The 17,936-nt window shown below is 43.3% G+C and overlaps 1 protein-coding gene across 1 annotated transcript; it reads right to left on the bottom strand.

Moving 5' to 3' along the window:
• Positions 1-5,195: 5,195 nt before the first annotated feature.
• Positions 5,196-16,344, bottom strand: MIX23 (mitochondrial matrix import factor 23). The gene is made up of 5 exons (XM_035141094.2): positions 16,265-16,344; positions 12,852-12,977; positions 10,935-11,081; positions 9,912-9,971; positions 5,196-6,873 (listed from the first exon to the last, which is right to left on the bottom strand). Exons 1-5 carry the CDS (start codon positions 16,313-16,315, stop codon positions 6,823-6,825), a joined length of 435 nt encoding a protein of 144 aa, XP_034996985.2. The 5' UTR covers positions 16,316-16,344; the 3' UTR covers positions 5,196-6,822.
• Between the last annotated feature and the right edge of the window lie 1,592 nt (positions 16,345-17,936).

Here is a 17,936-nt window from a genome sequence, read left to right as displayed (position 1 = left end):
AAAGAGGTAGACTTCTGTTACAATGGGTTGTTACAGTATGGGGAAATACAAATTTAACATGATTTATCTCCCTGAACATGCAGAAGATAAGATTTCAACAGAACACAATCTAGTTTTTGTTTTGTGAGAGTTGAGGAGGGGTCAGGAATCTTCCTGACTCACCAGCAGCTTAACTTCTTGAGTAATGGACACATGACTGACTTTTGTTATTTGGAACAGCACCTTTTCTTGAGTTGCTCAACCCACAGTCATATTGCTTGTTTCCTTGGTCCAAGGCCAAATGAGAAGGGAGGGCAGGATGCATGAAAAAGCTCAAAGGTCTATGAATTAAAACCAGTCTTCCTAAACCTGGTGCCCCTCCTGATAAGACTACAACTCCCATCATCCCTGAACACTGGTCACACTGGTTGGGGCTAATCCAAAACTTTTGGAGGGCACCAGGCTGGGAAAGGAGGGTTTAAGTCTATGTAAATAGCAACTGCAGGAGGACCTGGCATGTGAGGAGGTTCCATATTTCCTGTGAAAACCATTCCCTCCCCACCCACCCTGCTATTTGCTATGGGAGGGGAAATAACATACTAACAAAGGGCCTTCTCGGTAGTGGCGCCCTCCCTGTGGAACGCCCTCCCATCAGATGTCAAGGAAATAAACAACTATCTGCCTTTTAGAAGACATCTGAAGGCAGCCCTAATTAGGGAAGTTTGTAATGTCTGATCTTTTATTGTGTTTTTATTGTTCTGTTGGAGCCGCCCAGAGTGGGCAGGGTATAAGTAAAATATAATAATAATAATAATAATAATAATAATAATAATAATAATAATAATAATATCAACAACAACAGTTTTTTCTGTATCAGTGCCCCCTTGGTATCAGCCTGGCAAATTACAATAGCTGACCTGGTCGATGTAGCCTAAGAGCTAAAATTAGGTCCATGGAAACCCACTACATCTCAGACTTTTGAAGTTAGGTATTGGGAGCTGAACTCACTGGCTTTATATGTGAAGTTTCAGTGTTGCCCTGGATATGGATCAAGGGGCAGTTGTTACACATTTTATGTCCTATGAAACAAATGGCTATGGAATGTGAAGAGCTGGCATGTGTTTCTGTTACCCTACAGAAAACCCTAAATTGAGATGACCAGTCTTTTATTTAGAAATACTTAAAACCTCTTGCAACATGAGGAAATGTGGGGCGGCATGTGGCAATTTAAAAACTAAGTGATTTCTCAGCACAATCAGATGCTGGTTACCTACATCTGATGAAGTGGGCTATCCTTCAATAATTTTAGTAGTCTTCATGGTGCCACAAGAATAAGGCTGAAATCCTGTACATAGGTGAGTCCCTGTGTACATAGATTAGGACTGCACTGCGCATGTAAATAAACTATCCTCTTTGTGTTTACTGAGAGGCAAGGCTAAAACTTCTACATTGCGAAAGATTCAAGCACATTGGTTACCATTTCGCAATACCACATATAATTAAGTTTTTTCTTTGTCTGTGTGGTTTTTTTTAAAATCAGACTTCAAGCAAATTTAATAGTATACGAAGAGTAACGATTGGGCATTATGTAAACAAGCAATTCTGAGTGGAATCTATACATCAATGACATTAAGCACTGCATGAGAGCCCACGCCGTAGGAAGACAAGCACTGAGACAAGAACTGTGAGGGGGAGACTCCATCAGGCAAGGCCTCTTTCCACCTGCCTTGCCTCGCCCCCTCCAGCCCTGGGACTCCTCATAAGGAAGCTGTGCCTGGAGGAAGAACTGTGTGGGGAGAGACTCCATCGGGCAAGGCCTCTTTCCACCTGCCTGCCTCACCCTCCAGTCTCTATTGTTCAATTTGTATGGTATTGTTTTATGCATTGTGGCTTGCTGTTTTATTGATTATTGTTTTGAAATTATTTATTGTAAATGTTAAGAGTGGGTTTCTGTTTAATTTTCATATGCTGATATACTATTGTAATGATTGCTGAACGTTACATTATTTGATTGCTTATTTTAAAGCTATGTTTTATTATCATATTTTTGTATTGCATTAGATTGTTATAAGGTTGTTTTGTATTTCATTAGATTCTGTTTCTTCAGCTTGTAAACCGCTTTGAGTATTGTATGATAGAAAGGCGGTATACAAATTAAAAGTGATGATGATGATGATCATTAAAAGGAACTAGGCACAACCTGCCAATTGAACTGTAAAACAAGTTTTTTGGGCCTAGAATCACAGGGTTTTTCATTTATGTTTACATTTTCTCTCCAAGGAACTAAGGATGGCACCCTCCCGTCCCATTTTATCTGCACAACCAGCCTGTAAGGAAAGTTCAGCTGAAAGAATGACTGGCCTAAAGATAACCCAGGGAGTTGTGGCTGCATGGAATTTTGGCCCTGGATCTCCTTAGTTATTTTCTTATATTTTATCACTATGCCACCCTGGGTTTCCTGAAGTGAGACTGCAGAGTACTTAGTCCAGCTCCACCTGAATTTTGAAAAAGGTAGATGTTATAGCTTCCAACCAGTTACTCTCTTAACTTCAGTTTTTCTATACATAGACGGAAATGGGGGGTGCTACTAAGATATATTTGCATGCCGCTCTTAGCCATCAATAGCTTTTGTCACCTTGGTCAAAATCAGTGTTTCTCAGTCTTGGGTCTCCAGCTGTTTTTGGACTACAACTCACATCATCCCTAAGCTAGCAGGACCAGTGGTCAGGGATGATGGGAATTGTAGTCCAGTACAGTCATACCTCATGTTGCATCCACTTCAGGTTGCGTCTTTTCATCTTGCGAATGCGGCATGCGCGAAAATACTCTATTGCATTTCGCGCATGCGCAGAAACACCGCTCCGGTTGTGGACTTTTTGGGGTGTGAATGGCACCCTAGAACGGATTGTGTCCGCAACCAGAGGAACCACTGTATTTAGACCAGTGTTTCTCAAACTTGGGTCTCCAATTGTTATTGTAGACCCAAGTTTGGGAAACACTGGTCTAAATAATCGAACTGAGGGAAAGTTGGGTAGTTTGTTCTAGCTTGGACTAGGGAAGCGACAGCACTCAGGGAGGTAACTTGGGGGACAGGAAAGTCAGCTTCCCTTTTTGGTGCTCTTCTATTGGGAAAGTTAGACCCCACCCTCATGCTTTTATGACTCAATGAGGCAAGCACATGATTAACCAACATGGGTGTTCTTGTCACATCTTGTCTGGCCCCAAGGTCATTCCACACAGAAAAACCCAGGACTAGTGCATAGTTTTAAAATAAAAAAACCCCTCAATGCTGATAAAAGCTAAGCAACTTTTAGGTATTAAGGAAGTGAAAGGGGGGGGGGTTGAAAGTGTCAGTAGGGCCACACATTTTGCTTTGCCCCCACCCCCGGACATTAAATAAGTCTTTTACACTTAAATCTCCCAAAATACTGACAGCTCTCAAAACTTGGATATTTTCGCCAGGTTGCTTGTAATAGGGTTCTGCAACAGGAAATTTTGTATTTTCCCATTTGATGGAACATAAATTATCAAAGGTGACCTTTCCTAACTGTAAATGCAAGTTTAAAAAATGAAATCCACACTTGAGTTTTCTCCTTTTTCAAAATAGGTAAAATATAAAAGCACCCCTGTGATGTTTTGCAATATGTGTATTTTAAAAAAAAACATAAACAGGGCTGCCAAGAATTAAGAGAAAGCAGCACCAGTTATCGACATTAAATCCCATTGTTAGAGGTTTTATTTTCCCTCTCACTTTGGATTCCCAGCAGCCACAACAGAATTACTGTCTTTTCAGCTAAAATAAAAAAAATCCTTCAGTAGCACCTTAAAGACCAACTAAGTTTTTATTTTGGTATGAGCTTTCGTGTGCATGCACACTTCTTCAGATACAGTGAAATAGGAGTCCCCAGGCACTTATGTAGAGAAGGGGTGGGGAGGGGGTGGGGATGGGGATGGGGAGGGGAGGGGGGATCACTCAGAAGGGTGGTGGAAGTGGGTGATTGACTGACTGATAGCTGTTGATGACCGAAAAACGACTGCAAATGGTTTTGCATGAAAAAGCAAGGGTTGAGATGGCTGAAGATCGCTTATCATGTATAATGAGATAAGAATCCGATATCTCTGTTCAAACCAGGTCCCTCCATGGTTTTGAGCTTGGTGATAAGTTGTAAATAAGTTGTCTTTTCAGCTGTTTTGCACATGAAAATGCAGAAAGTGAGGAACCATAAAATAAGTAAAGACCCCCAAAATAAAACTCTTCAGCTTAGGAAATCAAGTCCATCAGTCTGGAGGCTATGCAGACAACCAAGCAATTTCATAGCTTGTCAAAAGAAAAAGACAAGACGACCACACGGCTCACTCGCAACGTATCACATTACATGAAACTGGGGAAAATGGGAAGGCTCCAGTTTTGTGCTCATTCAGAATGGGAGCCCGCCAACATGTTATCAAGAGGGCATACTCTATAACCCCCACCTGGGTACTTTCCTCTGCATTTCAGCTGTGTGGAGGTGAAAACAGGGTCTCAGAATGATCTACTCGGCAATGATAGTCCCCAGGGCTAATGCAATTACCACTGCATGAGGCATTGCAGTTGAAATATACAGCACCTCCATGTGACTTATTAACATATGCACAAATGTGGGTTAAACAATTTGTCCTTGTGAGTTGTGAATTGTGTTATATTATCTGTGGTTTGTACAAGTCTGCGGTTTTTATTTGATTTGTTGTGTTGTGTTTTATGATGGGCGTAAAGCTGAATAAACATCTTTACTATTTACTGTGTTAAACAAAATTGCTTTGGCTGAAGCAATCCTAACCTTATGATCTCTGAATACTCATATATTCACATAACATCATCATTCTAGTGGGCCAAGTAAATAAAAGCTTGCACAATTTTCAAATCCAAGTCTATGTTTGGAAACGAAGTACTGTTTAAATAAAGGGATGCAGACTTTGCACAGGGCCTAAGCGCACCTGCTTGGATGTGTGGGATCTGCTTCTATTGTCTGTCTTAGCACATTAGAAACAGGTTCCATTCATCATCTGGAATGTACAGCATTCCCTGAAAGGGTATGTATTATTCAATTCTTCTTTATTTTTTTAAAAAATCTGTTTGTACACTCCTTCCTTTCCTTTTGTTTCAGTTTAGAGCATTACTTGCTGGAAATTCAGAGGGACGGTGAGGTGTGTGGCAGGCCATCCCAAGATCCAGAAAACCCTTTTTACAGGAAATCCTATCCTCATATGCTAAAAATATAATTGGTCTTAATTAAAATAATTACAATCCAACCTCTAATTCCTGATAAAAGGAATTTTTAATAATGAATTAATCATTATAATGGGATGTTAAAAAATGGAATCTGAAGCAGCAGTGTCTTGTCAGAGTTTCTATACACAGGTGGGTTTAGGAAATTGAGTCATCACACAGTGAGAGGCTTGTATTGCGACTCTGGAATGTTGGTAATTATGGCAGGATTTTATTTTATTTTTTTGCTTTCTATACACCTTGATGGCTTTTGAAATGAAATGAAATATCTACACACTTTGTAGAGTGTAACCATGTGTTCTGTGTGCTTTTCAGAGCCAATTTCCCTCACACTGGAATCTCATGACGAGAGTAAGGCAATCTGTTGGTCTCCTAAAACAAGCCAATTAGAAAATATTTGTGCTTTACAATAAGGCTAAGCTTTTGGAAAATTGTCAGCAAAACTGCATAGAGCTTCAAAATTTATACATTTAAAATAGCATTAAAGAATTGTATTCAAAATTATATGATAGAACTATTGGAAAGCCTGTCATGTTGTCCAGATGTCGAGCAGTGTAAATTTCCTTTATTTGAATATCAGACAGTTACATCTAACAAATGCATATTCTCTCAAGTTCAATTTAACACGCACACACAGCTTTCTCTCTCCCACGAATTAGAAGTGACTCTTCTCGAACTTGTATCAACAGGACTTAATTTCAAGAAACTCAGTTGACATATTGGCGGGGGGGGGGGGAGGAATTTGCTATTGCTGTCAAGAGTTACACACAGGTGAGTAATTATGCTGTGTAACTCCCTGGTATGTCACTTATAAAGAGAGACTTATAGTTAACATGATATGAAGTGAATTTACCTATAGGTCTGTCCACATTGGCATGTCATCCATGAAACTGATGAGAGGCATTCAGTATTTGCTTCATGTAGCAAATTCATGAGTTTAATATCTTTCACTCTCAAATTATTTCAGCATCCAAGCCAAAAAGATATAGATGTCAACATCCACACTCCAAAAGGGTCCAGTATAAAGCAATACACAACTGGCACAATTGGATATGTCCACAGGTTAAATTGACTACATCACCAGTCAAAATAGGATTTGTTTACAGAATGCTACATGTAGTTAAAAGGTAAATTCCCAGTTTGCATCAAGTATTACCTATTAACTTCCTGTTTTATCACAACAGCAATCTGTTAAGACCTATGCCAATTTTAGAACTAGGCCAGATGATACAGCCCAAATTTAGCCATCCTATAAACCAAAATAAAAAGGTGAAACTTTCTGGTCCAAGGAGAGATAGAGACATTATTCTCTCATCCTGTCTAAAGGATACTTGTAGATCTGGAAATGCTGAAGTTAAAATGCTGGCATCACATTCCATCTGGTTTTTTTCTTTATTAAAAAAACTTCTTTTCATACAAAATAGCAGTTGATTTATCTTAATTAGCAAAATGATTCACTGGGTTGAACCCCACAGATCTGATCCCCCCCCAAAGGTCCCAAGCAGCTTGTTCCATGTTTCTTCTCTTATTTGCATGATTGAAGTTCACTTTCAGGGGAAGACATCCCCTCCTTTGCATCACTGACTCTTCGGAGGCTTATAATGAGTTCTGCAGCGTTCATTAAATACCTAAGACACCAAGACAGAGGGATTGGTTCTTGAAATAAATATTGTTAATACAAGTAAGGGTGCAATGAATGTTCAAAACACCTAATCTGCTGGCTAGCAAATTGCTGGGGAAACCCAGCCAGATGGGCCGGGTATAAATATATTATTATTATTATTACAGTGGTACCTCTACTTACAAATTTAATGCGTTCCGAACACACATTCTTACCGGTAAGTCGAAAAAAATTGTAAGTCGAATCCCATAGGAATGCATTGGGAGAAAAAATTCGTAAGTCGAAGCAACCCTATCTAAAAATTGGTACGTAGAAAAAATCCTATCTAAACCTCATCCAAGATGGCGGACAGAGCTCTGTTCGTAAGTAGAAACATTCGTAAGTAGAGTTATTCATAAGTAGAGGTACCACTGTATTAAAAAAGGTAAAGGTAAAGGGGCCCCTGACCATCAGGTCCAGTCGTGTCCGACTCTGGGGCTGCAGCGCGCATCTCGCTCTATAGGCGAGGGAGCCAACGTTTGTCCGCGGACAGCTTCCGGGTCATGTGGCCAGCATGACAAAGCTGCTTCTGGTGTACCAGAGCAGCGCACAGAAATGCCGTTTACCTTCCCGCCGGAGCGGTCCCTATTTATCTACTTGCACTTTGATGTGCTTTCGAACTGCTAGGTGGGCAGGAGCTGGGACCGAGCAACGGGAGCTCACCCCGTTGCAGGGATTTGAACCGCCGACCTTCTGATCAGCAAGTCCTAGACTCTGTGGTTTAACACACAGCGCCACCTGCGTCCTTTATTATTATTATTATTATTATTATTATTATTATTATTATTACAACTACAGTAATCGCAACTCAATGGGAAACAGCCCAAATCTTAAACTAGACGCTTGATACTCTGGAATATAGCTCTAATCGAGAAAATCATGCATAATTTGAGATTTTGACAAGGGCAGGAACCGCCAAACATTTTTATATGATCTGGCAGTCTTTTAGGACGCATACAGCAGAACTATCGTTCTCAAGACAATCCTCGTCACAAGCCTGCCAAATCTGGAACTATGCTTGGCGATCTGATAAAGCTGATAGTCTTTACTTGGACTGATAGTCTTTACTTGGACTTTGTTATTTTAACTCATGTGTGTCTATTTTATAGTTTTGTTTTTCATCTTTAAATTTTTGACTGGTGTTATATTTTTAATCTCTGTTTTATATGCATTCTAAAATTATATAATACAAATAAAACTTTACCCCCCAAAATAAAGGATTAATTACAGTATGCATATGCTGCCAACAGATTTATCCATACATAATAGGTGTTTTATTTTTTGTTACATTTTTATTGTTTTCATCTATTTTGTGTCCATCTTAGATACCTAGGCTATTTGTTTTATTTCAGACATGTCCAACAAGTAGATCGTGATCTACCAGTAGATCACTGGAAGATCATTGGCTCTCCCCAAAGAAGCTGAACAACTGTGGCTCCCCTAAAAAAAAGCTCAACATTTTACCTCCTCCCTGAAAAAACTCAACAACTTTGACCCAAACCCCCCAAAATGGGCCTTCCGCCTTCCTAAAAAGAGCTAAACAACTTTGACCTGAACTCCAAAAAAGGGGGTAGATCATTGCCAGTTTTTAACTCAGTGAGTAAATCGTAGTCTCTTGGGAGTCGGCCACCCCTGTTTAGAGCAGTGTTTCCTAAAGTGGGCAATATCGCCCCATGGGGGGGGGGGCTGCTACGATCCAGGGGGGCGGTAGTAGCCTCGGCTGCCATTGGGTATTGAATAAAAATAGAGGGCAGTAAAAGTATAAAGAAAGAAGAAAAATTTGAAAAACCATTCATACAGGCTTCATCTGTTGTGCAATGATGCTTACCACCAGGTTGGGCGCCCCTGTGGCACAGTAACAATGCCTCACCTGGATCTGGAGCAAGGGGTTTTCCCTGGTGTCAGGGACTGGACTGAGGAGGAATGGTGGGAGTCTCCCCCCCCATTGTCCTGAACCTTCCCAAGGGCAGGAGGACAGTATTGGTTTAGAACAGTGGTCTGCAAAAGGGCATAGTCCAGAGGGGGAAATCTGGGAAATACTGGGTGAGGAAACACCGAGAGACAGCTGGCAGATTTCCCCCTTTGCCTAAGACTAGACGGGCTTTTGAGAATGATAGAAAAGAGAGCGCAGTGACAATAAGATCAGATTACCTGGCATAGGAGTGACATAGATTAATGGGGACGGAGCGGGTGAACCTTTACTGAGAGCAACACCATTTCTAAAGAGAGATTCATTCCTTTGTCTCTCACTGTGGTTATTAAAGAAACTAACTGGTTAGAACGCTCCTTTTGTTTGATCTGCTTATTTACTGCCACCGGAGGAGGGATCTGATTCCCTGAAGCCTGACACCCGGGCTTGGGTAAACCCTTTTCAGGTCCACTCAAGCCCAGTAAGTGAATTTCAGCTTGCTTGCCTATTTAGCCAATGGCAGGTGGGCTGAGGTGCTGGACCTGCCCCTGGGGTGGATCAGACTGAGTCGGCAGGCTTCACTCTGCTCCGCCCCATCGGTTTTTAATCCTGGGGCCTACTCCACTTCGCAGAGCCAAACATTAATAAACTGTTTTTTTAATGTTATTCTTAATTTTTATTTTAATATTACCTTTCGTTATCTTAGTTTTCTGTGTGTAGTGTGAATGATACAATGGTTGATTTTTATAAATAATTTTATAATGTCAAGCTTCTTATTTACAACAACTTTCTTTACTATGTTGTAGGACATAGGTAGAAATACAGATACATAAAAGAACCAAATTTGTCACTGCATCTTTCTGTTCGTTTGCTTAAGAAGGTAGATTTGCAGAATGCGCTGAATATATATTATTTTTCTGAAAAGGGAGCAGTAGGCCAAACAAGTTTGATAACCTCTTATTCAGAGCATTTCTACTCCACTCCTTATTTTAACTTAGCCTGCATCATCACACTTCCTCTCATCACAGTCTTAATGTGTTGCATCAAACAAATATTCACACAGGGAACCTAAATCTCAAGTCAAGAGGATGCCATACCTTCCAGCTTCTATCATTTACCACTTCTTCAACGCTCAACTCTGACTGCATTAATCTCAACTGTGGGAGAAAGGAAAGAAGATAAGTACTCTCTGCACTAGGAGCTTGACAAGATGGATGGGTTCCTATCAGCAGCAGACTGACCATGATCACATTCTTTATCATCCAACGAAACCATGTAGAAGCTGAAACATTTATTTGTGTAAATAAAAACATTATGACAAACACTAAAGATCCCTGAACATTAACTAGTAGCGGTTTTTTTTGAAGTCCAGACCCTACCATCTAGCAAAGCGAACCTTTCCATGCAAATATGTGAATTTAATATAGGTATTGGGAGCTTGGCCTTAAATAGATATTAGCACATTTCACTGGTGGAAGGGAAATAATTTTTTCCTGTCCAAGAGACCACAAAGCAGAGATGGGGAACCTTTTTCGGACGGAGGGGCAGGTTCCCTTGCATTTGTACAGTAGGCCGTTTTCTGCACAGTCTCGCACACACCCTCTATTCTCCATCCATGATAATGCAAGAAACGTCATCAGGGTTCAAGGGGATATTCTAGCCAGGCAAAACACTTACAAATACAGTAGTACCTCGGTTTGCGACTGCAATCCGTTCTGCGGCGGCAGTCACCCACCGAAGCGGTTGCTCCCTGAAGGCGCACTTTTGTGCGCGAGCTGCGCAGATCGCGTCTGCACATCCGACGCCGCAGAACCCGGATGTAAACACTTCCGGGTCTGCGGCAGTCGCTCGCCGAAGCGGCCGCAAACACAGGTAGGTGTAAACTGAGGTTTGACTGTAGTGCAAAGCAAGGCTGGTGAGGGGTGCAGCCTGGGGAGAAAGGATGTGACTGGTGGAGGTGGAGAGGGGCCAGGGAAATGTTCCAAGGGCCAGACAGAAAGGCCTATGTTCAGTAAGCGAGAACTGCATATACTATCTTTTTTCCGCTTGCGATTATGAATTGTACACTATTTTTCATATAATAATAACAAGGAAATAAGTCTTAAAACTCTTCCACTCACCTTTGTCTGCTCTTTCCTGAGCCTTTTTAACAATGTCATGTCCTCCAAAGATTTCCTCCTCTCTTCCTGCAAAGATTCTACTACACTGGAAGCTTGGGCAATACAGGTTTTGATTATTCTCTCTCTACTTTCATGAGCCTGTGCCAGCTAAATAAATAGTGAAAAGAAAAGAGTCAGCTATCCAATCACCTGTTAAAGCAAGGAATAAATTGAATGATTTTTGTACAGAATGTAAATCTTTCAACGTGCATGCAATGGATGTTCCACAAGATCATTTTACTCCCAACCAGCTTTCTCACCTTCCTACTCACAAATGCAGCCAGAAAACCTACAGCTCACCCAGTAACAGTGCAGTCAGTGATACTCTACAGCAGGCATCCCCAAACTTCGGCCCTCCAGATGTTTTGGACTACAATTCCCATTTTCCCCGAACACTGGTCCTGTTAGCTAGGGATCATGGGAGTTGTAGGCCAAAACATCTGGAGGGCCACAGTTTGGGGATGCCTGCCCTAGAGGTTATGCAGAAATTTAAAGAGAAGGTTTCTGCTACAGCAGAAAGCAAGGAGAAAGTCTGTCAATTTAGATACTGGAGAGAAATCCTCATTGCTTGAGAATAATACAGCTTTAATGACCTGGTTCCACTCCTGTTCACTTTCTGTGAAATGGTAAGTGGAGGGGAGAGTGGCAACATACAGTTCTCATATTTAAATGTTGTACATGAGATACAGTACATTCAAAACTACCTTTCCAACTTTTAATGTACCCTGAAGCTCCAAGAGCTCCTTAGGCTGCTTCTCCATAGTAGATTATATCTACTTCCCACCTTTTTACATGTCAGACAATGAATTATTACTGGTGCAACCAGCAGGATATAGACTCAACTTTTATTGTATAACCTTGTTAAGAGCATTGCTAAAAGGAGTAAATAAGCAAGTGAGGAGCGAGCCTCTGAACCCATAACATAATGCTATTTAAAATGACAGAAAGCCAATTTAAGATATTTCAATTTAATTTACTTAAAATACAGAAAGCTGTTTAAGAGGCTGTCTTAGATATGTACCACAAGTGGGGTGGGGACAGATTCATTTTCATAAGGCCCAGATCATTGAGAACATTGGTACTGACTCGCCTGAGACTGACAGGAGCATTGAAAGATATTGACAGTATTTTGAGGAAGGGGCCAGTGTGAGTGAGAGGCAGTTACAAGAATCATTCTTGGAGGAAGTGAGGCCATGGAGAGGGAGAGGGAGAGAGGGGGAGAGGGGGAGAGGGGGAGAGAGAGAGAGAACACAGAAAGGTAAAACTTTTTAGTTTTTATTATTATTAAATATTATTCTATTCTACTGTTCCATGGGACTCCCACTGGTGTCCTGTCCAGGGGAATGATAGTTCCAATTTGCTTAACTTCTAAAACATTCACTATGCCAGACTTTCCAGATTTATGGTTAACTATTATTAACTTGTCATGGGGATTATTGATTACAAGTGAAGCTTGAAATAAAATGTTGCAGCATAGGTTTCCACGTTCCAGTCAGCCATGCTCTTTTTCAGAATAGTCCATTTTCCCCATCCTCCTTCTCCCCTGTCCCCCAAACGTCACTCAGAATTTTGTGCCCACTGAGCATGCTCATTCCTTATTAATCTGTTTTGCACGTTCCTCCTATCTCTAAGGGTTTACCCCCACAAAAAATTTTTTTGTACTTCTGTTTATTATTCAACTTTAAAATAATTTATAACTATCCCTGCCTGAACCTACCTCTTGACAGTGACAAAAGCAGTAACAATGCCCTTACAGAGAATGAAGTAGTTAAACATACTCACTATGTAGCATGGCATTAATGAGTGGCATGCCTATTACCACTTTTTATGAGTTAAAAACCAAATCACAAATAATAGAACGGTAACAAATCCATTTACCGACTGATGAAGTTCTTTACACGTTTTGCTAGCATCAACTTTTCCTACAAAAGAAGCTGTTGGGATAGTAGTGTTTAACTCATGGACTATTCTGTCATCAATGGTTCTCATCACCCTGATCAACTCCTGCAGAAGAAAGACAGACAAGTTGATGACTCTAAGGCTTGAGTGAAAAAGAAAAGAAAAAGAAAAGAAAAATGTTCTATAAAGATGTGTTGCCGTTTAGTCGTGTCCAACTCTTCATTACCCCATGACCAGAGCACACCAGGCACTCCTATCTTTCACTGCCTCCCGCAGTTTGGTCAAACTCATGTTGGTAGCTTCAAGAACACTGTCCAACCATCTATAAAGATGTACTACTATTTAAATCTTTAGGTTTGAAATATTCCGAATTACTACAGACTAACCCAAACTGGAAGGACAGATCCTGAAGCTGAGGCTCCAATACTTTGGGCACCTCATGAGAAGAGAAGACTCCCTGGAAAAAACCCTGATGTTGGGAAAGATTGAGGGCACTAGGAGAAGGGGACGACAGAGGACGAGATGGTTGGACAGTGTTCTCGAAGTTACCAACATGAGTCTGACCAAACTGTGGGAGGCAGTGGAAGACAGGAGTGCCTGGCGTGCTCTGGTCCATGGGGTAACAAAGAGTTGGGCACGACTAAACGACTAAACAACAACATTACAGTTCCTTCCATCGGCTTCAACTGGTAGTCCAGCTGCATTCCTATCTGGACAGGGATAATCTTGTTGTCTAAACAGTACTTTGGAAATCTCAAAGTTGGACTACTGCAATGCATTATACATTGGGCTGCCTTTGAAGACACTTCCAAGAAATTGCAGCTGGTACAGAATTTAGTGGCTAGATTGTTAAGTGGGGCAGGACAGTCTTAAAATATGACAATGATGCGCTGGCTACCCACTTCAATTCAAAGTACTGGTTTTGACCCATAAAGCCTTATCCTGCTCAGTACCTGAAGGCTCCTCACCACATGAACTGACTTGGATCCTGCACTGATCATCTGAGGTCTTTCTTCATGCGTCTCCTCCATAGAAGGTTGGCAACATGAGATGTGGCCTTTTCAGTGGTGGCACCCCACTTGTGCAATGCTATCCCCAGGAAGGCACACCTGATGTGCCAGGCAAATACTTTTCACTTTACCTAGTATTTGGCCCTTAATTTGAAGGGTGGTACTGTGGCCTCTTTTAGTAGGATGAGATCAGAAAATCCTGATCTGTTTTTCAATTTTTATTGAATGCTTTGAATTGAATTTTAACATAAGTTGCTTTGGGTCACATTGTGAGAAAAGGAAAAAACCCTTAGAGTAATAAACAAATGCTGAATTAGTTGAACAATGTTTTATTCCATCTTTTGCCAATATTTCATAAATCCATTCGCAGGAGGGGGCATTTTCATATACTCTTTTGACATTTTCATTCTCATTTACTTTGTTATTTGCTTTCTTTTCCCACTGGCAAACAGTGGCCATTGATACAAATTTTCCAGGCTTTAACAAGCAGTAAACACAAAATCATAGAAGCATAGAGTCGGAAGGGACCATGAGGGTCATCTAGTCCAATTTAATTAATAATTTAATGAATTAATGAATTGTTAAAATTTAATAATTACAATAGTAATAATAGTAATAACCACCTGCAAATGCAGGGATCTTCTGCCCATTTTTTTAAAACAATTGGGGGTTCTCCACTCCCCTATGTTTTTAGCTATTATTTTATCCAAGTCCTGTTAGTGGGAAAAAGGCAGAAGAATGTGTGTGTGTGTGTGTGTGTGTGTGTGTGTGTGTAGTATGCATAAATGCAGTCAACTCCCTGTTTGTGTGCATTCAACACACACGGGACTACAGATGTATGTGCTGTTTTTGGCACCAGAAGGGGGCAGGATGGGGCTTATGTGCATCCTCCTGATGTGAGAGGTGCCTCAGAACACAACCCCCACACAAATGGGGAGTTGTCTGTACATAAGAGCAATCTCTTATGTGCGCACTTTGTAGTAACAGCAACAGCACCAGCACCACCAATGTATGTGTTGGCATCCGTCTGGAGGGAGAATGGAAGAGGTTGTGTGGGGATAAAATCAAACCACTGGACAGTTACAGTTGCCGAGTCTAAGGGTGGAAGCCTGGGCAGTGTGCATGGAGGTCCTGGGCCGCCCAGGCTGGTGCCTCTGTGGTCCAAAGGGAAGCGAAGCGCAATTCAAAGTGTTGGTGCTGACCTTTAAAGCCCTCCAACGGCCTCGGCCCAGTATACCTGAAGGAGCGTCTCTCCACCTCCTTCATTCAGCCTGGACACTGAGGTTCATCTCCGAGGCCCTTCTGGCAGTTCCAGAAGTGAGGTTACAGGGAACCAGGCAGAGGGCCTAGTCGGTAGTGGCGCCCTCCCTCCCTTCAGATGTCAAGGAAATAAACAACTACAGTGGAACCTCAGGTTAAGAACTTAATTCGTTCTGGAGGTCCGTTCTTAACCTGCAACTGTTCTTAACCTGAGGTACCACTTTAGCTAATGGGGCCTCCTGCTGCCGCCGCCGTGGCACGATTTCTGTTCTCATCCTGAAGCAAAGTTCTTAACTTGAGGTACTATTTCTGGGTTAGCGGAGTCTGTAACCTGAAGCGTCTGTAACCTGAGGTACCACTGTATCTGACTTTTAGAAGATATCTGAAGGCAGCCCTGTTTAGGGAAGATTTTATTTTTTTGATGTTTTATTGCTTATTATTATTATAATTATTCAGTTGGAAGCTGCCCAGAGTGGCTGGAGAAATAAATATAAATTATTATGATCATTACATTTGGCACCACCCTGGCTGCAGGAGTTGCCTGAAGGAGGTGTACAAGGCGCCATCTAGCCGTCTGAAGAGACTCCACTCCGGATTTGTGTAGGGTTTTTGACTCCTTAGCCTTTCTTCTTCTTCTTCTGCCCGCCAAGGCAACGGAGGTTTAGGATCAGGGATTGTCCCATCTCTAGGCGGGCCACCTTTCCAGTTTGTGACGAGCCCCGCCTGCCCCTCAGAGCAGCACGTGCAGAAACTGCCGGAGTCTCCAACTCTCCCCGAGTCAAATGACCCGAGCTGTTTAAGACCCAACTTCCAAGCCGCGGCTCAGAGCCCCCACCCAGTTTCCTCCTGTGTGTGTGGAAAGCGGCCCCCTCAGAGGCCGCGGGAGCTGGGCGACCCTCGCTGCCCTTGCCGCCACCTCGGCCGGAGGAAGAGGGCGAGCGCCGTCCCGCGGAACGTGGAAGGGGGGCGCTGCCGCCGGGCTGAATGGCGAGCCGGTTCTTCGGTTCCCCTCAGGCATAGGAAAGCGGAGGCAGAGGCCTCTCCGGTCGTAACGGCAGAGCCGGGCCTCCCGCTCCGACAAGGCACCCCGCCCCCCCCTCTCCGCGCCGCCACTTCTCCTACCTGGAACTCGGCGTACTCCTCACAGTTGAGGAAAGAGCTGGGCGCCGCCATGTTGGAGAGGCCGGAGAACCTCGAGGGCAGCCAATCAGGAGGCGCAACGCAAAAACGGCCACGCCTACCTCTCGGGCCTTGAATCAGGAGAGAACGTCCTTTCTGTCGCGCGGCTGCTTTTTCCCACAAGGGTTTGTCGGGAGGCGCGCAGCGTGGCTTTCGCGGCATTGTCGGGTTCGTTTCCCCGAGGGTCATCTAGTCCATCCTCCGGCCATGCTGTATAGATTTACGTGCCGGGTTTACGTATAAGCTAAACAAGCTATAGCTTAGGGCCCCACACACTTGGGGGGCCCCAAAAAATTAAAGGGAAAAAATAACTAGATGTACATTTCCAAAATACAAGATAAAAAACAATTAAAATAAAACCTACATACAGCGACAGTGGCAAATAGATACCTATTAGGTCCATAAATTGCCATATAGCATATATTCTATATATATGAATATATGTAGACCCATCTACTGCCATTGTTAAGTTTGCTGATGACACCACCATAATGGGTTTAATTACAGGCAGTAACGAATCTGCATACAGGGGGGAGGTTCAAAAGGTATCCACATGGTGTTCTGAGAACAATCTGCACCTAAACATTGGCAAAGCAAAGGAGATGGTGTTGGACTTTTGGAGGAAGAGAGGGGAGCTAGCCCCATTGTATATCGGGGAGGGGGGCTGTGTGGAGAGAGTCTCTTCATTCAAATACCTGGGAGTCCATCTTAGTGAAGACCTAACTTGGAAGGTCAACACAGCCCAGGTAGTTAGGAAGGCCCAACAGAGACTTCATTTCCTAAGGGTCTTGAGCAAGAGCAAAGTTGGACAGCATCGGTCCACGATAGAAAGTGTTCTCTCATACTGCATTACGGTGTGGTATGCTGGTTTGACAGCCATGGACAGAGAGTCCCTACCGAGGGTGGTGAGGACACCACAGGATATCGTGGACTGTCCCCTGAGTCCGCTAGATGTCATCACAAGAGACTGCTGCCTCAGAAGAGCAAGGAACCTTCTCAGGGATGACGCACACCCCGGCCAGCACCTTTTTAATCTCCTGCCCTCGGGCAGGAGATATAGAAACATGAAAAGCCGCACCAACAGGTTGAATAATCGTTTCTACCCATGGGCCGTGAGGCTGCTGAACGTGGTAGTACAACAGCACACAGAGTGACATGGACTAAGACAGGGGTCCCCAAACTACGGCCCCCGGGCCGGATGCGGCCCAATCGGCCTTCCAATCCGGCCCGCGACGACCCCCGCCGCCCGCTGCCGCCGCCCGCTCTCACGGCGCGCGGCGCAGCGGCGATCTAAAAAATCGCCAAAAAATCGCCGAAAATCCTTTGTGCGCATGCGTATGGGCCTCTCCTGACCCGGAAGAGGTCATTTCTGGTGCACTTCCGGGTCAGGGGAGGCCCATACGCATGCGCACAAGCGATTCTCGGTGATTTTTTTCCCGCACGGGCGCGTGTGCGCATGCGCACGGGCGCGCACTCCCCCGCCCTCCGGCCCGCTGCGCGCGCACTCCCCTGCCCTCCGGCCCACCGCGCGGTCGGCGCGGCGGGCACCGGCCCGCCGCACGGTAAGTCTGGGGACCCCTGGACTAAGAGATTGTGGGGGGAAGGGGGGGGCTCG

This window comes from Zootoca vivipara, chromosome 16 (assembly GCF_963506605.1).
Source record: "Zootoca vivipara chromosome 16, rZooViv1.1, whole genome shotgun sequence".
Classification (NCBI taxonomy): domain Eukaryota; kingdom Metazoa; phylum Chordata; class Lepidosauria; order Squamata; family Lacertidae; genus Zootoca; species Zootoca vivipara.
The sequence above is the reverse complement of the archived record's forward strand: the minus strand, read 5'-3'. Positions and strand labels throughout refer to the sequence as shown.